Here is a 20489-nt window from a genome sequence, read left to right on the forward strand (position 1 = left end):
GTTCGGTCTGACGAAAGATTTCGCGATCACAGCGTGATGATGCCGTCCATCACTCCCATAGCTTGAACAACGTGCGCGAGCGTATTATTATTAATAATATTATTATCATCATTATTACCATCGTTATTAATTCCTCGTCTTTCGAGACTCGTACCGCGCGCACGCACACAGGAGAAATCGAGTTATACAACTCTCCTCAGTCCTCACGACTGGCGATCAAACTTCCTGTATACGTTATTATTCCGTCCTTCCTACTGCATCCTGTCAAGAGTCACGACAGTCTCGGGCGCAGACATCTACATCGCCGTCTCATCGCTCGATGTCGCACTGTCCCCGCGTGTAACCCCCCCCCTCTTCCCATGGACTTCCGCACACACCCGTGCGCACGGACACGGACACGCGCGACATCGACGCAAGAGAAACGGGCGAAGAGTTGACGCACTTTGACAGGGCCAGCGGCGGATACAGGGGAAGATTGTGGAATTATGTCTGTCCATCCGTCTGTCTCCCCCTCTCTCTCCCTTTCTCTCTTTTGCACGCGCGATCCCTATGGATATATACTGTTCACAGCGAGAGAGGGAGAGGGGAGGTATAGCGAGCTTTCCTAACTCCGAGATCGGGTTGAATAAATTATTGGGCGCCTCTCCACAGTCCACACAACAGAGGCCGAACGAGCGGTGCGCAGTCGTCCCAATCGTCGTGCGTCACAGCCGCGGCTAATCTGCGAGCAGAACAAAGAATAAGCAGGGCACCGTGCTTCCGAGCACAGCATTAGACACGTACACTGAGCGGGAAGAGGGTATGGCGCTGCGGGGAATCGACCAGGGGACCCAGCTGCAGTGCGGGTCTCCCCAGCAGTGCCCGGAGAACGCACAGTACATGTTTGACAACGACTATGCGACGATTGCGCCGGAAATGCGAAACCGAGCTACTCATCGGTGAACAACAGGTGTCACTCGAGAGAAAGAGAGTCCACTGCGCGGACTAAGTCCGGCGATACGTTCCTTGTCTTTCAAGTGCGACGACGCGCTCTCGGGAGACTTCCTGGCGTCGTCGTCAGGCTGGTCCAGGATCGAGTCCATCACGGGATACTCAAGCGTACACAGCGAGATGTGTGTGGCAGGGACACGGCGCGAAATGGGAACACTTGGATCGGGGAGCGCACGCAACGTCATTGTGTGGTCACAAGACAAACGGCAGGCTGCCCGGGATGAAGGCCCGGCATGAAGGATAGGGCGGGGGACGACGTGTCGCGGGAAAGCCGACGGCGCTCACTGTAATGTCCTGCTGAAGGCTGTCCTCGCCGCCGCTGACGCCTCGACTCCGACACTAGCGGCGTTTCTGCCGTCCAACAAAGTCCTGGCGCTGCTCCTGACTTGTGGTTGTGTGGCTGCAGTTGTGGAGTGTGTGTGACTGGGGTAGAGGAGGGCGTTGGTGGCGACTGCGGCGTGTGCCGAAAGGTCTAACAGTACGCGCACACACACGACACGTGGGCAGCAGCACGGCCCCCGTCCCTTGAGCACAAACATGTCTTGGGGGACACGTGGAAGTGAGCCTCGAAGAGCGGCGTTTGCACGCTCACTTGCTGGACGCCGGCGAGTGAGCGGCGGACGACGTCATGGGGGGCGTCGCGGACGGGGTGGCCCCCGATGCGGGAGGCGTACTCGCCGCCACGGGAGTCGCCGGGGCCGGGGGCGGCACGGCGGAGGGGCCTCCGCCGTTGGCCGCCGGCGTAGCCGCGGACGAGGCCGGTGACGCCGAGAACGTGGAGCGCCGGTCGTTCTCCTCGCCGTGGCAGTGGATGCAGTGCATGCAGACGGTGCAGCGGCCGGTCATCTTGGCCAGCGTTGTGCGCAGCTTGAGCGCGGGCCCCAGCCGCATGCCCATGTACACGGTCAGGTGGTCCTCGGTCAGCAGCGGAAGACTCGTGCCGTCGATCGACTGCTCCCGGAATTTCTGCGTGGGTGGAAAAAGAGGCACACTTTGAGCGCACTGCTCACTTTTTTTCACGCGCCATTATTGTGAGGACAACAACAACAATAACCACTTTTTTTGCTCTTTTTTACGCCAGATGACGTTATTCCCGCGCCAGGACTACTTGTAAACAGTGAATTCGGTTACTCTGCCATCGGGCTAAATGATTTATAGCGAGATATTCACAAAGAAAAAAGCATTTGAATTAAATTCAAGCTGTTATCCTCCAACGCATCTAGAGTGCTAAACTATACATTTACTGGCAGTCCATGGATGACCCTCGGAGAAGTGCAAAGTGAAAATGGTAAAAGAAAAATACGTTCTACCCCACGCCAATAACAATACATAAACATAAAAAAGAGATATGAATTGCGTTGCTGGATGAAGGTACAGTCGAGCCCACTTATAACAGCCGCAGATATAACGAACGCTCGCTTAGTACGAACGAGGGCGGTGCTACCGTCAAAATATATATTGGGGCAATGGCACAGTGTCTCACATAGAACGAACTGTTGTGGCCTCAACACTCGGTTAGAGCGAACGCGAACCTGCCGGGCCCCCGTAGTTGACCGAGCCGGCGGTGTTTGGCGCGGTTTCGCTCGACTGCGAACCCGCGGCAGGCGAATTTCGCGCACTTTGTGTTCCCCTCGCGTCGTTGGCAACGCGTCGTTGACACGCAGCTGGCCGGACCTGACGTTGCCTGGGACGATTTCGTTTCTGCTGATGATGACGCCGACATTGCGGAGCCATGCACTGACGAAGTTATTGTGCGTGAAGTGCGAGCCCTTCCTGACTGCCCAGAGACCGACGAGGACGATGACGAGGATGCTGCTCTACCGCCGGTTGCTGTGAACGCTTCAACCGCGATCGGTTACATCGCGTCGCTTAAAGAACTCGTGTGCAGCAGAGGCCTTGGCGATGAACATATTACCGCGCTGGAAAAATTAGAAACGGCAGTGATGCGATCAGCTTTGAAGAAGCAGACATTCATCACGGACTTTTTTCAAAAATAAAGTTAACTTTCGTCTCGCTTTCTCTTTTAGCCCGTATTATAGGTGGTCCACTTACTACGAACTTTGGATACAACGAACAAATGCCGCGTGACGATCAAGTTCGTTATAAGTGGGCTCAACTGTATACCTGAGGCGTGTAAGTCGCACATCCCCATGTCAGATCTCAAAGGCTCTGCGGAAACCGAGGGCTAGATAACGTTTATATCACTTATCGTATCATAAATGCAGACCGTATGCCAATATCACACATACAGGCGGTACATATTACCACAGAGAAACACTTCAGTGTGCCAGCTTTTAAAGCGCACATGAAAAACGAAGCCAAAGCCGCGCTCCTGCTATCCTTCTCGCAAGCTGGCACAGTTTGCTGCACAGTAGTCAGGGATCCAGTAGCAACTTGCAAGAGCTCTGAATAACGGAAGTTTAGCCTTCAGCACGTTTAACAACAAACTTTTTTTTCTTATTGCCATTTGCCAGTGGCAGTTTGCATCCCACCTCTACCCCAAAAACGGGTAAAGCGGGAATACTTACAGCACTCAATGCTCACCACGAACTGTATACGCTAGATCGTGTAGGGACTAACCGTTTCTAACTAGTACTTTGTAGTTTGTATTTAAGGTACTATTGGTTCCTGTTTTAGGGACTAATGATCGCGGCAGTGCTGTTAGTATAGCGTAAGGGCAAACCCTTCTTCCCATTTCTAGTCCCTTCTGCCTTACAGTGTAGCAGCCACGACGAAAAACGTTCACTCTCGACCCACGCCAAAACTTCGTGCACAGCCAGCGGCTTCGGTCTGCGCATTGTTCGGGGCTAGCGGGTTCCTCCTCCTCGGCTCGTTCTTCATCGCCCTTTGTCCCACCAACGCAAGCAGCTCACGTCATGACAGGACGTCCGATGCAACGCCGCCTCTGCGCGCTCGCTCCCACGCGACTCAACGCAAAACAGCGGGCGACAGCCGTCGTGACGCGCTATTTGTGAAAGGAAGTGTTCGATGCACGGAAGCGTGACTGGGCCCCTGCGCGCGCTTGTTTCGATCACCCGTGCCGAACCGAAGTGAGGGGCGCGATCGATAGATACACCGAGGGCGTAACAACGAACTCACGCAGCTCTCCACCCTCGCCGATTGCCAGGCAGCCGAGCAACGACGTATGCGAGGAGCACCCGAGACAACGAAATGTCGGTGGCGACGTCAGACGCGAAAGCCCCGCGTCGAAAATGCCTAGCTTGAGAAGGGACAAAAGGTTCGGGACTGCGAGCCGATTATACGACGCGTGCAAATGCGGGACGCGCATATAGATGACGCCACGTGTGTCGTGATCGGACGTGTCTCTCGAACTCGTCGTCTGGGTGATCAGCGATCACTGAGTTTGTGGGCTTGCGGTTTAATGTCCCAAAGCGACTCAGGCCATGAGGGACGCCGTAGTGAAGGGCTCCGGAAATTTCGACCATCTGGGGTTTTTTAAGGTGCACTGACATCGCACAGCACACGGGCCGCTAGAATTTCGCCTCCATCGAAATTCAACCGCCGCGGCCGGTAATATCTAAACATAATCTATTTGTATTGCATTGCAGATCACATTACCATTAATAAACATGAAACTTTTTCCTCCGCAGTTGTTAATTTGGTAATGTGAATATGTGAGCAAGCAGCTGGCGAGAAAAAAAATATATCGTGAAAGCGGCAGGTAGCGATATTCAATCCCGCTTGCGGCGGCTTTATTTCGATTGAGGAGATAGATATGCGAAAGACGGACGCGTGCTCTGCGATGTCAGTGTGCGTTCGAGACCCCTATAGATGGGCGAAATAAATCAAGACTTCTACCACAAGCAGACATAGCTGTGCCTTCCCTTTCATCAAGTGTTCTCTCCCTCTCCCTCTTCCGTTAAGCTCAAGCAGCGCTTAACAATGCACGAACGGCTGTATACAGTCGTGACCAGTATGACAGGGAACAAAGTTTGAGCATTCATTTATTGATTACTAAGTATATATGCGTGGCAAGCTAAGTTTTTCCCGCTTTCTAACAAGTTTTCCTCTTGGCGTATCATATCCACAAGTCATTCTCAAATTTAGTGCAGAAATAAGCACAAAATTGACAAATTTGTGCAAATAGGTTTGTTACCTCTCATATTTCTCCGAAACATGCACCAATGGCATGTTTCGGAAACGCTCTCTTCATTTTGTTGTGCTTCTTAACGCTCCTCGTCGTATTTCAACCTGTGGTCCACAACGCAGGGATAGTTGGCTTTCCATCGCACGGCGCCCTATGCAACTATCCAAGAAGTACAAACAGGTCAAACCCCACTGCACGTCGCAGTGGTCGTTAAAAGCAGACATCTTCCCGATTACAACGGTAATCACTTTGTTCTTTAAATGACAATAAGCGACAATCCGGGTTCACTCGGGAAAACGCAATGTTCCGCGCTATAGCGCGCCGTAATCGAAATGACGCTCCTTTTTTCATCAACATCCGCAGCCGGGGCTAACAAACCGCTATTCCCTCTATAACGAAGCCGCGGCCGGGTGGCGATTCGGATTGTCCCAAGATTCGTCAGTTCTGTCCTAAGTGCATCTAATAATAATAATAATAATAATAATAATAATAATAAAATAAGCGGGCAAGAATCCAGCTGCGCGTCTGGATAAAGAAACGAAATATAGGGAGAAAAAAGCAGGGTGGAGAGGAGGGGAGATAAAAAAGAGAGAGAGAGCGACAAGATGCTCTCAGCAATCCTGGGCCGAGCATGCAGCAGCTTCTTCGGTGCACGGCAGGCCAAAGAAAAGTCCCATGTCGCAACAATACCCCTTTTTCCTCGGGACTCGTGGGGTAAGCGGCGTAGGCGCGCCTCCTCTCAAGACGCTTCTTCCATTCAAGGCGCGAAGAGCCAGCGAGTGCGCATCACAGCGAGAGGCCAGTCATCACGTCGCTATATAGCGAGCGCGCGAAAAAAAGAGGCGATAATATCGGACGCGCCCGGCAGGCGAACAGTTCGCCTCACAGTAGTGTCGCCACCTCCCATCCCGGCTCGAACCAGCGCACTTTGTTTATTTTCTTTCCCTCGGTTTTCTTTTTGTTTTGTTTTGTCTTCCCAAGAAGCTCTCGTCTTATATCTCCACCTCCACAGGCGGATCCTTCCGTAGTCTTCTTCGCGGACAAAAAAACGGCGTCGTCGTCTTCGTCTCCTCTGCACCGGAGGCCTATAGAATCTCGAGCAAGAAAATACCGGTGGCTAGTGACCCCTGACGACCGCGCGCGCGACGGCAAGCGAACCTTCTCCACCTTTTGTCCCCGCTTCGAAGCCGAATCTGCCCTGCGCCAAACAATGACGCCAGATAACAGCGGACGCAGCGTGAATGACACGCGGGTTGCATAGAGCAAACGCGTTTTCTTATTCTTTTTCTCATTCCTTCTGTCTCTCTCTCTCCTGCAAGCATTCGTACGAGAACAACGCGGAAACAGAGGAACCAAGAAAGAAGAAAGGTCTCCAGGATCAGTAGCCGCCAGGGTCTAAAATCTCGCAGATGACGCGCGAATCTGCCTCTCGCGTGTGTGTACCCCAAGAGAGGAGAATAGGAGGAGACGGGTCGGAAGTAAAAAAAAGGAAGAAAGAGGGTGGTTGGAGATCTAAAAATCGTGCCACGTCTTTTCATTGGCCTCTCTGCTCACCTGCTCCCCTCTGGCTTTTTCTTTCGTCTCCTTACTTTCATCGTTCGTTCGCCTTTTCATTCCTAGCGGCGGTTCTTCGCGGCACTTCTCTCACGCAACTCCTTTGACTCGGCGAACAAATGCCGCGCGCCGCTGTACGCTGCCCGCGCTGCTGCTGTCGACGCTGACCGCCCATTCTTTATACCGCCTCGATTACCCGTCTTCTCCTTTCGACGCTTTCCTCTTTTTTTTTTTTTCGCTCCCCGTATAACTTCGCATCCGCCAACCTACCTGCTCGGGTCTTTTTCTGAACCGTCACCAGAGGGAGTCTCCTGTACTACATCGGCTTCTGCTAGTTTTTCCCTCGAGGAGCCAGCCTGCCATTCTGAGGAGATCGCAGTTTGTCATGCGCAGCCTCTCTCTAGAGCTCGGCGCTTTCAATTTTCTACATTCATTCTCTCTTTTTTTCTTCCTTCTCTTCGTTTCTTCGCATGGTAAGCGGCGCCTCTGAGCTCACGTGCCTCCGTGTCAACGGACACGCCAGCCAGCCAACCAACCCTAAAAGATTAAGCGGAACCGCGCTGAAGGGGAATCTCGGCACATGGCAGCTCCTTCTTTGCGCGGTAACGGCGGGAGATCCATTATTCAGTAGCTGGGTTCCACCTTCTCAAAAAGAGTGAAAGAAGGCAAGAAAAAGAGATAATAAGGCCGGAAGCTATCGAACGCGAGGCGGCGAAAAATGCAGCACAGCTCGAGTTCGATCCACTTCTCGTATTATGCTTCGACGTCGGAAGGTTCTGTTCCCGTGCTGAGCCCCTTCCCTTTACATGGTGCCTCCTGAGTAAAAGGGCAGTGCTGACGTGAAATCCTGAGCGTTGGCAGGGGATTAGCCGGTTCATATTAAAAGGAGAACTCGTCGATTGTAAGTTCGAGTATTGTGAAAGAACCCTAACGGTAGGCGCAGCGCCCTTCTTGATTTGTTCATGGTGGCTTACGAATTGCCTTTAACGTAAAGTGGGCGCGAACTAGATATATCAAGTGTGAAGCATTCAAGTGATATCTTTGGGTCCGTCTACAAACAGAGCATTTCTTAGCCATGTCCAAATTGCCCCTGCCTTGTAAGTCGGCTCCTTAACCCAATCATCCCGTCATCGAATACTTTTGTTTTCCCCGGATAGTATCAGATATGTTACCCGACCGCAAAAACCGACCTCGCTGCTGCTGCCCAGTCAACGAAAATGTCGATCATCGAACAACACCGCCGCTGCCTCATTGTATTCAAAATTCTCGACCGTTCGCGTTTCAAGCTCGTTACGCTATCGGTTCCGGGTTCTCTATCATCGCGGCTCTTCACAGGGTGAAGAAGGCGGGCCGGGCGCACACAAGACTTCTCGCTCACGACGGGTTTCCACAACCACCGCCCGGCGACGACCGCAAGGTAAATAGAGAGAGGTGCCGCGGCGGGAGGAGCAGCGGAAGCTACTACTACCGACTACCGAATTCCTCGCGGTAAACGGGAGGACCAGGAGGACAGGGCATTCCTGTCAGGTGCGCGCCGGAGCTTCCCACCCCCCCCCTTCCTCCACCGCGCTTGACCTGCCGCCCCTTCGTAACAGTTGAGCCGCAGCATACTCGCCCCCTTGCTTCCCGCTGTGGCAGCGGCTTTAAAATTGCAGCTTGCCAGCTTATTAGCCGGGCGGCCGACGGCGGGAGAACAAACCGCCCGGGCCGAGCAAGCCAGGCCGGGGCGGACACACGGGCACAGTAGGCGCACAGACGGTGGCTGCCTCGAGGTGAAGGCAGGGGAGGGGGCGGCCCTCGGCGGGAAGGCTACTGTTGGGGGCCCGTCACGACGCGGGCTCTCTCTCGGGGTGCTGCCTGTGCGCGCGCGCGATCCTTGGGAGGAGAGCGAGCCACGCCACCGTCGTGACCCGCCGGTTCGTGACCCGACGGCACGACGGCATCTATCATTCACCTGCACCGGCGGTGGTCAGCGGCTTCGGCTCCAGCGGCCGCTGCTGCCGCCGGGCTCGCGCACGAACGCCCATGAATAAACAGAACAGCAAAAAAAAGAGAGAACTTCCGAAAGAAAAGAACTGAGCGGGGCTGCAACGCCGCGAGAGAACGTTCGCGGCGGCAGCAGATGAAGCCGAAAGCAGAACGGCCCAGGAAGGGGGAGAAGAGAATGGGAGGCAAAGGGCGATTTTGCCATCACGACGGGTGCACAGGGGCCATACCAACCCCCCTCCTGCTGCTGCATCCCCTCTCCGCCGCTTCCCCAGTCTGCTAAGCAAACGGGCCGGCGGAGGAGGAGAGAAAGAGAGGGCGCGTCATGCCGCAGCAGCGTACAGCAGCGTCGTACCCGAGCGCGCGCGCACATGCGCGCCGAGAAGACGTGAGGAGCGGGGTCAGGGGTCAAAAGTGGCGGCGGCTGCAGTAGCGTTCTTTGTGCGACCAACGGCGACGAGCTCTCAGCGCGATGATGGTGCTGCGGCAGCAGTCTTACGGCGGGAGGAGGAGGCGATGGAAGGGAGGAGGGTAAAGGTCAGGGTCGGGGTCGGGCGGGAAGAGGAGGGGGAAATCGCGGCGCCGCCGCCACCGTAGCGGGAGCCGCGGCAGCAGCAGCAGTAGTACGTGCCATCGCGGCGTGCATCTCGCGGTCCGCCGCCGCTGCCGAAGTCCGGTAGTTGTTCTCCCCGGCGGTCGTCCTCTGGCCTTCGGGTGCTCTCGCCCCTTTCTCTCCGCTCTTCTTAATGTGGGAACGCGCTGGGAAGAACGCGAGGCGGCCACGAGAAGAAGACGTGAGAGAAGCCGCCAGAAATGCCTGCCCGCCTGCCTGCCCCGCGCACTCCCGCTGCCTTCGGCAGCCAAGAAGGCAGGCCCACAGACCGCTCGTTGTGTGCGCTCCAGTAGCTCCGACGATTTTGTTCGCGCAATGCCGCGTTTCTTTTTATCTTCTTTTCCTTTGGTTCGTCAGAGCTGCTCCGTTTTTGAAGTCAGCTGTCTACGCGTCCGTCTCCTTTCTGAACGTTTTCTTCTTTTCCTTTCTCTGGCGATCACGTCCGCCCTCTCGTTATTGTTCTTCGCTCATCAACTGCGCCACTTCCTTGTTTGCCCCCCTCCCCCTCCCATCCCCTCCTCTCTCTCTTATACCGTGCGCTCACACGCGATGGTTCATCGATAAAGAGCGTGTGTGCTCTTGTGTACATCTTTTAGTCTCCCAGCAGCCGTGATGCTTTGCGGGTCGAGGGCATCGGCAGCAGCGAGAGGTTTTTGACGAACGGCCTATTGCGTGCTTGCAGGCTTCTTCCGGCAAATCGCGGCGTTTCACTGCTTTGTCTTGCCTTTTTCCGGCTTACATTTTTTGCCTGTCAATCACGCATGCGCGGTTTAACAGAGCTCTCAAGTGCGAGATTATGACGCATCCGTTGTACGTCTGCGCCGCTTTTACGTAATTCCGCTCGCTCCTCCTTGAGATGAAAGTGTGACGAGATATCACGTTCCCCTGGCTACGTTTCGTAACGTCCCGCGAAAGAGTAAACGGCAGCTCGAATTTCATGTGAGATCAGGGCGCGATTAACTGACGCGGCTTCTTTTACGCAAGTTCAATTGGTATTCGGTCTGTACCTTTCTCATTGGCCGTGATTACTCGCCTTCACTTGTTAACCAATCACGTCACTCCTTTCCTTTTACGTCAAGGAAGATTTGCGAATATAACCACTCATCGTAGTGTTTGATCACTGCTGTTCAGCACTTAACCTTGCACCGCACCTGCCTAGCATTATAAGAGACAAAACGAACGCCTTTACGCGCGAAGTCTGCAAAAGCGCTTAGCGCTTTTCCGGCGCAGACTATCTTTTGTAGGCCAGTGAAATTAACGGTAAAATGCGTTTTTACTTTCTATAACAACATTTAAACAAACAGGGTTCGGTTACAAGTGGTAAGTGAGGGCTACCTCCTGAGCTAGCTTTCTCCAGCAAAGGTTGCACGGTGGCTGGTTCGAGTGCTGGTTAGAAATTCACGTTCACATCACAACCGTGAAGGGAAGACAAAAATACACACAATGAAGCGCTTCACATTGTGTTCTGCGTCCCCTCCTTTATGTTGTAATGTGAAACTCTACGCAGTGCACAAATTTCTTTAGCTCTCTCCGCTGTGCGCGTTAGCTATCAATCATAACCGCAAATCGAACTATTAAGACGGTCTTTTCACTCCAACCCTTCCAAACCAATGACCTTCGTGTCCAAAATTCACCCCTCCGGGACAGAAGCGAAGGTCCCCGCCTCGGCAATTCGTATACCGTTTACCAACTCGGCAAGAGACGACATCCGCCTTGCAAATGTTTTCTTTGTCGAGGTTGCCATCTCCTGGGGAGGCGGCCGAGGAAACGACGCCGACTTGTAAACGACGACTTTACTGGCAACTCGCACCTCGTTTGTGGGCAGACTTCTTTCCGGCAAATCAGCACTCCTCGAATGTGTCGGAAATGAATGCGCCGATAACCGCGCAGGCGTCCGCAACTTATCGCTGTTCCTAAAAGGCAGCAACGGCTCACCCGTGCGCGGTCCAACACCGCTTTAGGCATCACAGGCCTCCCAAATGAGGCCTCAGTGATTCAAGGTAAAAGCATCGACAGGGCGCAAGCATGCAAGGCTCAAAGATGCGAGTCGCCTATTGAAGCTGAGACAATAATTAACAGAAAAAAAAAAGGCTTTAGCGGTGCGCGCCACAGGCAGAAAAGGAGAAACGAAACGAAAATAAAAACGAGGCGTACCAAAACGTACGTTCAGGCGGTAACGGAGAGATTACAGGCAGGATTGTCAAGGCCGCCTTTGCGTTGGCTTTGAAGCGTCGCAAGGGTGACGGCGCGAGCCAGCAAGCAGTTGTTACCGGAGGATGGAGGAATAAACAAAGAAAAAGGAGGAAAGCGCGGTCATTTCGCGCCACCGGCCTTGGCGCGTCGCGCGCGCGACCGGCCGGCGCGAATTGTAAATGGCAATGAATTTTCGGCTCGCCTCGCGCAAGCTCGCCACCGCCGAAGCGGTCAACACTGATTTGAGCCCTTATCTATGCCGCGGACGCAGTCCCTCCTAAAGTTGCGGCGGATAAGAGCGGGGAACGGGTTATGTACGACTGGCGCGTCGCAAGCCGCGGTATGCGTCCAGACTCCAGATGGGACGACCGAGACGGATTTCTATAAATCAACAAGAATAAAGATCCGCTCGGACTTCGGCCAATGTAAACGGTGGCGGCATGCATTTTGAGCGAACGCTGTACGCGGGCCAAGTTTGAAACCCTAGAAAGTTACAACTGGGGCATTGGGGTCAAAGGAGCAGCATAAATATCGGCTTTTGGCGCGAGCATTTATACAAGGGTGCTAATTCGCGCAGGTCTGTACGTGCCGCGCTCGACAAGTTATATCGCTGTGCCTGGAGCGCGTGGTTAAAATTCCGAGTTTGTCTCCCGGGGGTGCAACTCTGTCTGTTTGACGAGGCGGTTGATATAGAGGCCCCTCTAATAAAATGTCTAGTTCCAAAGAGAGTTTCAAGCGGCGCTTTCTTTTTTTGCTGTTTTCCCTTTCCCTCGAGCTTTATATGAACGAATGATGCACTTCCGTCAACGTGTTACAACTTCCACAATCGCTTCCCTTTCGCTTGTCAGCGTTCTCAGCTGTATGCATCGAAACAATTCGTAAGCATGTACCGTTACATCGACGAGCGGTTCCGTAGCTATGCAATGCCTCCGAATCGAATGTCATGGCACGGAGCTTGCTCTCCAACAGGATCAATGAACACACAACGTAGCGATGATAAAGAAGTGGGGAACGCGGGGGGAGGGGGTTCGCACTTCTCAACACAGCCAAAAGCCAACGCCACAGCCACGCGCATGAAGTCAGCTCGGACCTGATTGTAAAACGGCCCGTCGAGGAATACAGCATAAAGAGGCAATGAAGAAGCGGTTACCGGGCAGACGGACAACGGTCTGTCAAAGAAAGACTAAAACCAAGAATCTAAAGCCCAGATGGGTAAACTGTGAAAAGAGTGAACTGCAGACTGCGAGGACTATAAATTCTGGAAAGGTACGTAAAGGCTTGTCTGACTGATCCCATGCAACGTACTTGAAAACCTACCGAAGATGTGTCAGCGGATAACGAGCCGAGTTGACGAAGCGAAGCTGTATTCGTATATGAAAGACAACCTTGATTATAAACACTGCAGTAGCAGATAGCTTATGAGTTGCCACCGTTGCGAAGGATAGTGCGTCGACAGTATTATTAGTGCAATGCCACATGCTGGCCTATAACACTCCAACCTACTTGATTCGGCTGAATTCTTTTTCCGATCAACTGACGCCAACTCTTGGCTCCCGCAATGGATATTATTAACAGAGAGAGTGAGTGCCCAGAGAGCGAGCGAGGAACAAGCCCTTCGTGAAGGATAGTACGAATGAGACAAAGAGCGATGGACATGAGGAGAAAGACAGTGGCGCGAAGGAGGAGTCTTGAGAGGGTAGGGAGGCGGGGTGGCGCTCGGCTGGCGTGCCCGGTCGCGATTGTGAGCGCGCGAGCCCCCGTCCTTCCGAGTCGATCGGCGGCGGCCGAATTGCTCAAGAGGGCGGAAAAATCAGTGGGCAAACGGAGCGCTGCCTCCGCCGCCGCCGCGTGGGAAAAGTTTGACCCGCTTTTTGTAAACAACCGGCGGCGGCGGCGGACAATCGAGACAATTAGGCGATCTGCCTCCGGGTCGATCTGCTCTCCTTTCGGCGGCGGCCGAGCCCGGAAGGAAAGGCTGCTGACGACGCCACCGCCCCGAGGGGCTCCTCCGAGCGCCGCCGATCCTTCTCCTCCTCTCCCTTTCTCTCTCTCTCTCTCTTTCTGTATGCACGCATGCACGCGTGTTCGTGCATGCGAGAGTACGCTAAGCGTTCACGTATGCATGTAATGGTGGCGCGCCCCATGCGACTTCACGGAAGACAGTTCGCGGCAGCGATGACAAGCGAGCGTGTGAGTGCGTATTCCGAGGCGCCCCAACTGCAGGAAGCTGGCGGTTCGGCAGAGAATGAATGGCAGCCAAGATTTACAAGCATACAAACGAAAGCCTATCGGCGGCGGTAGCAACGTCAACAACAGCGCGATTATTTGCGATTGGCTACGCTGTATCTGCGCCAGCTATATGACCGCCGCGGTTTTTCCCGCAAAGGTCACGTTAGGTTGCAGTTTGCCGAAGGAGAGAATGGAAATAGGTGTTGCCATAGCGATTGATGACGTCGCTTTGATCTCCTGCCTTCAAGGCCTTCCGTGGGCGAGGAAATGTCCGTACAACTAACTGGCTTTCGATGCGTAATTGAAGATGCGCGCAAGCAAAGAGCGCCGACGAAAGCAAACAATCAAATAAATAACAAAAGGCGCCGCCAGAATGGAGTACATTTAGCCGCGTTTTCGGGAGGCGCAATTCCATGTCTTGCGATTTCTAGCTGCCGCGAAATCAACCATCATATCATCATTCACCAGGGCACAGAAAAAAACGCATTAAAAATATGAGAACGCAGTCACACAGCCACACCGGCACAGAGGACACTTGCTGCAGGAATCCTTTTAGTTCAGATTTCAAGCCGCAGCCTCTATTGGCAGTCGGTACACAGTGACGCAAAAAAAAAAAAAATAAACTGCCGTATATCTCAATTGAGGTCATTATAGAAGATACCTCGCGATAATAATATCGGCGCAAATGCTAAATAACGTACACAAAAAAAAATACAGAAAGAGATAGGTTCTGATTTCCTTAGCATTTTATATATACCGCGGCAACGTTCTGTTGCAGGCAACGTCTCGCATCCAAATTCCGCATGTACAGTAAGGATCAGTATAAAAGGGAACACTTCCTAATTCCTCAACTAACGACTCCCATCTGAGTATGTGCTATAGCAAACCATTGGTTTTTGCTGTGTTCTACATCAATGGTCATCTCGAAACGAATCAGTCTTGCAGTGCCTTTCCATGTTCACAGGAGATCCAATAACAAATCACTGTTTTTTGGTACCAACAGATTGTGTGTTCCTTTTCATACCAGACCACACATTTTGGCTGCGCGAACACAAAGTTCGTTTCGCCGGGTTCCACCCTGCGCAAACATTTGCAGCCGACCACACGCACTGCTCAATAACGCAGGTACATGTCGAGCATATTCATCCGTCACACGTTATACATTGGTAAGATAAGAAAACAAACAAACAAACTTCGTCTTCGTAGTCAAGTTCGGCCTTGGTAGTCCACGGCTTCCAAGCCTGACAGGTAACGAGAAATAAAGCGAAGGTCGCGCTGAAGTATATGTCTCGGGCTTCCGTCCGTGTCATTGTTTCGGCACGGCTAATTAGAAACGACCTCTGGGGAACGCTAATGGCACTGGAAGTTCCCACGGCGTTCTTTCTTTCCTGACTCACGTAATGCGGTAAATTCGCCACCGAGCTCATGGAAACATATGCAAGGAAAGTACGTTTAACGCGTTTCTCGAAGCGTATAGAGCCGCAAGTTAAGAAAAAAATTAGTACAGTATCGTGACTTAAACACGCACTCCACTAGTCACTCTGAATCGTATAACGCCAAGGAAATCCTGTACAAGCCTGCACGAAACAGAGTTTCTGCCTAGCGTTGTTCCCCGCGTAACGGCACACAATTTTTTCCTCAAGCAAGGAACGTGCGTTTACGTCGACTGTTCGTACACATCTTGACGAAACGAGGAAAGGAATAGCGAATCGTGTTCTGCGCACAATGGAAAAGTAATGTCGCCGACTTCTGTTTCCGTACTTATTTATACTGCCAAAGTTTGTGCAGGGCATTTTTCGCGGCATGGAAAAGAATAGAACATAGAACAGGTACACAAAAGAGTAACGGTGTTGTTGTCAATGCGAAACAAGAAACCGTATTACTAGCTGGCTCTGCAGTCACTGCTACCAGCCGATCGGTTTTCCATACTGCACGCAGGTTTTCACTGATCGAGTTGTTTATGCAGTTGCTGCTGTTCGCAGTATTTTTTATATAAATATTTCAAAGCTATAACCGGTGCCTTGACTACCGTGCTGCAGATCGGATCTGCGAAACGGGTTCAGCTGGGAGCTTAAGAAACTATTTGTATCGACAATATGCACCGCATGTTTTCTTCCCCTGTTTATGACTACGTGTATATTCCCGAATGCGTGTATACAATTTTCAGCCCACCGGAGGCACACTTAATGGAGCTCATGGGGAGATCCTTTCCCCTGGTCTGGACTGAACTCAGATGATGGTGCTGATGATGAGGAAGAGGATGGTGATTATTAAAAATGAATGTTCGTCTTCGGCCTAGGGCGCCTTAACATTGCCTCGTTGGCATTAGTAGCTAGTCATAGCAGTACCACCAGCCACAGACCCTGCTAACTTGGAAACGGTTTCCTAGACCCTGGCGTCTGTCACCTGTACGAGCAGCGCATATAGATAGCTTCCTCAAGGGCGCACGATTTTGGTCAGACCGAGTATAGATATCCGCGCGTCATGCCACGAACAGCAACAACGACAACAACAACAAAAAAAAGACCTGTCAGACACAAGACGGCATCCCGACTCCATTGTCCGGCGCTGCGCAAGCACGAAAGCACACACTCGCGGAGCACAAAGCGGCAAGACTGCAAACGAACACGAACAACCCCGTGCTCCCGGCGTCGAGTGACACTTCGTGCCTCGCGGCCGAACGAACGAACGAACAGGGTTAGCGGGTTACGCATCGCAACGAAACGGCAATGTTTCCACAAACACCAGAGTCGGAGATAATGCGCGCGCCCCGTCCACCACACGGTAAATAAAGGGACGAGAGAGACACCGTATATTCGCGGCAGCAGTCGCAGCCACGTCACCCTCCCTGCTGCCTCCCCCATCTCCTGCTTTGAACAGTAGAAGCTCCCTGCAATAGGACCCACGAGCAGACGCAAAAACAGAAGGATCCAAGAGCGCAACGGCCTGAGGAGACGGAGCGAGGTGTGTGCGTATATAGCGGTGCCTCCGCACCCTCCTCCCTCCCACACCTCCCGGAGCGTCAGTGGCGGCGTGGTGGCGCCATTCGGACGTCAAATAATGCAGCTGGTCGCAGGAAACGAGACTTCCCGCGGTGAAGAGCTAGAGCGCGCAGGGGATGACGAGCGCGAAGAGCAGAGGGGGGACGAGCGAACACAAAGGGGGAGATGAAAAGAAAGAAAGATGCCGCGTGGACGGTGGCTGGCCTCGCAAAGGTCACGCGACGACGCCGAGGCGCTGCCGGAGGCAAACCTAGAGAAACGTACCAGAAACGCGGCACCACGCGTTCGCGAGGAATACAGGAAAGAACGAGGATGAACGTGGAAACGTGCAAAAGTTGGCCCTTCCGAGGTAAACAATAAGGAGGCCCCGCGACAATCACAGAAAAACGAAACAAAGGGCAGACAAAGAGAGAAAAAAAAGGAGATGCGTTCATGAGAGATGAGGAGAGACAGGGAGGAGGAACGTCCCGGTTGCGTACACGTGGTACGTATACAGGTGCGTGGCGCAGCGTACCGACGCGTAGTGTCCGCTGCAAGCGAGGCGTACGCGACAGCTAGAGCCCAAACAAAGCCCGGCCGGGACCAGGATGGTGGATGTTTTGTGCCAGCCCGGCGGTGCGCGCGAGAGAGGGCGGAGGCCGCGTACGCGACGGCCGCGCTTTTGGGACACAAAGCAAGGGCACTGCTTTTGCACGCGCAGATATAAAGGCAGCCGGGGAGGGAAACGCACAGAATACGCAGGAAAGGCAGCTACAATCACGTAACTCCGGGAGGAAAGGGAAGAGAGATGACAATAGAACGCGGCAGCGCATGGCATTGAGGTTCAAATAGAGGGCAGGGAGCAAGGTGAAAATAATTTTTTTTTTCTCCATGCATTTCCCGGAGAACGGACCTCGCAACGTTTCAGTCTCGCCTTTATCTATTGCTGCATTGTTTTCTAATCTCTCTAACAGTGAAAACTCTACGGTGTGACCTTTATGCGAAAGAGACACGAAACGGGATAAGAGATTGCACTCAACGGCAGGTGCATGCGCAGCACATTTCGCTTCGACGGATTGCGCGAACGACACGCCCCCAACTGACGTCCCTGTATATGCACTAACCACTCGCGTCGATGAGTAGTTCTCCTTCTTCAATTCACTGAGCGATAAAACAAGGCGACGTGCGCAATCGCTATTACATCCGAACTCGCATAAAAATAACAGCACCTCAAAAGACGTTCGCATACCGTCGATCGTAATTCCGAAACTTTACACGGAACATTCACTACCTGGCAAGGTTCACCGAGAACACAGCCCGCACGCCACATGCGAATGCTGTCTCTCTCGGCTAAACTCACTTTCACCTTGATAATAAAAGAACAAATGAAAGGTAAAACATCGCGTGCGTGCATTCTTTACGCTGCTGTTGTTGTCGTCGCCGTTGTCGTGAGACTATAAGGCGACGAACAAAAGAAATAAAAATAAAAATCACGGAACTCGTCCACCGCTGTTTCATTGTTTCGCGCACAAGGCGGCTAGGGCGGTGCTCGTTAAGGGGGACACATGTAGACAATCGCGGCCAGCCAAGGTCGAGGACGTGCCGCAGGTCGGGGACACGCGACAGCCCGGGAGCCGACAATGTTTGCATGCGCGGTTGGCATGGGCGGGACGTTTCGGCAACACACCAGCATCGCTTTATTCATTTTTAGTCGAAAACCCAAGGAATGAACAGTAGCAAGACAAGAAAGCACTACGTATTTGAGCGAGACTACATCTCCCCGAGAAGGCCTCCAAGGCACTGCTCCGCTTCTTGAGAACTTCTGGCCTGCACGATAGGCTGCGACTTAACAAACAGTGACGTTTTAGAGTGACTTCAATTTTCTCTTACTCTCCTTTCTCTTTCTTTTTTTTTTGTATCCCCTCACTCCTTTCCCCCGTGTAGGGTAGCAAACCGATTATTCTTTCGGATAACCTCCCTGCCTTTCCTCTTCTACATCCTCCTCCTCCACTACATCTCCCCGACGACGCTTCACGAAAACTCCCTCGGCATGCTCTTTGACGTCACAGCTGGCGTTTTAGCCAAGCGGCAATCGGGTAAGGACGTCTGAAGTAAGCAGGTAAGGAAATTAATACCAACTGATTAATTTCCAGTCATTACGGGGCGTGGCTCGGATCAACCGCGACCACCACGGGATCCCAAAGTATAGTACATATATACGCATCGAGTTTCGCGTCCGTCGAAACGTCGCAGCCGCGACCGGGGTCGAACCTGCGACCTCGGCGCGCTCAGCCACACGGCTAAGCCGGCGAAATGCACGTAGCGAACTACCGCACTACAGTGAGATCTGCTTTGCTAAGATATTCAGCGCAAGGAAACGGACGCGAGCTATGCATATATACCTCCCACAATAGCAGTGAATCGCCGACATCAGTGAGCTATAACGGCGACTTCTCAAAACGCATATAATGCATAGCGTGGGCGGTATACAGCTCTACTTATACAGCATACTCGCGCTAACGCTCGGCCACGCATTCGCGCACGTACGTAGCGCTGAGGAGTCAACAGCCGGTCATAATCTTTAAAAGGGAGATACCCACCGATCGGCCGAGCCGTTCTCTTCTTTATACACATTTCGCTCGACCTTTGACTCTCATTTCTGCATGCCGAGAGACGATCAGTCAATGATACGGCTCTTCGAACTCGCGGCTCGCTCGCCCAGCGTATACAAAAGCCGCTCGCTCCTGCAAATCGCATCCTTCGCATCGGCCGACCCTGCCTGTCAGTGAGCGCGCCGACGAAATAAACACGTAAGCAAACATAAAAATAAAAGCGTGAGCACGCATGCGCACATTCTCGAGCGCTCGCAATTCCCTTCCTTCGTGATCACTGTAATCCCTAACCAAATAGCCGCCTACTCCGGGATTTACGAAAAGCGTTATATACCCCTTCATTACGGCGTTATTCGACTCCTCGCATAGCTGCGGCAAAAGAAGGGGGGGGGGGGGGGGGGGGGGGTTAAAGAATACGCTCGCGCGCAAGCCTAGGCCGTACGCATTCAAATATTCTCACGCACCACAGGAGAGGCGGCAGAGGCATTTGTTCGGGCAGGGTGCTCCCGGGATAAACGCGTTGTACTACGGCGCTCACTCGGGCCACGACGCTGACAGAGGCGAAGGGAGAGCACGGTGAGAAATGAACACGAACCGCGTTCCTCCAACTTCTATCATGCAACTTTTCTTTATTTCATTCTTCTCTTCTTCCTTTTCTTTCTTGCGAAGTTCTCTCTTTCTTCGGTTTGCCTGCATCCGAAAGCGTGACAGCAGATGCTCAGACACGTGCGAGAAGCCGGCGGCGGCATTCGGAAATCGACCATGACAAACTGCGACGGGTCCCCTTGTGTGTTCTTTGTTCGTTGCGTTTTGTTTTTCTCTCGCGCAAGGGCTACGCGAACCGGCGGAAGGCGTTTAAAGAACAAAAAAATGAATGGAACGAAGCCGTGGAGGTGACTGAAGAAGGAAAGAAAAAAAAAAGAAACAACACGAAACAGGCACGCGTACAAATGCGGCGAATGAGTTTATAAATAAAAATAAGGGCAACCGGATCAGCGTCCGAAAGCAGGATATTATCATCTCTCGGGGGTCAGAGCGTGGATATACGGAGGGTTCGCGACACCCGTAATTATCCGCACACGAGGGGCGCCCCGGCCGTGTCAGCCGTTTCGATAGCACGTTGTAAAGGCGGATTTCCTTAGCGGCAGGACGTTTGGGGCGCGTGACCGAAATTGCGCGCAGATCCGCATACAAAGGTCGTACGTCAGCGACACGCATTGCAT

At 52.9% G+C, this 20489-nt stretch overlaps 1 protein-coding gene across 2 annotated transcripts in view; it reads right to left on the reverse strand.

The window, feature by feature from the left end:
• Positions 1-365: 365 nt before the first annotated feature.
• Positions 366-20489, reverse strand: part of LOC149363523 (uncharacterized) — a 481039-nt gene continuing 460915 nt past the window's right edge. For both annotated transcript variants that reach the window (XM_089573521.1, XM_089573520.1), the window contains exon 7: positions 366-1956. In XM_089573521.1, the coding sequence (XP_089429647.1) occupies positions 1579-1956 (378 nt within the window). In that variant the 3' untranslated portion in view covers positions 366-1578. The remainder of the gene's footprint in view (positions 1957-20489) is intronic.

The sequence above is a fragment of the Amblyomma mixtum genome, chromosome 2, assembly GCF_055824585.1.
Source record: "Amblyomma mixtum isolate Tamu chromosome 2, ASM5582458v1, whole genome shotgun sequence".
Classification (NCBI taxonomy): domain Eukaryota; kingdom Metazoa; phylum Arthropoda; class Arachnida; order Ixodida; family Ixodidae; genus Amblyomma; species Amblyomma mixtum.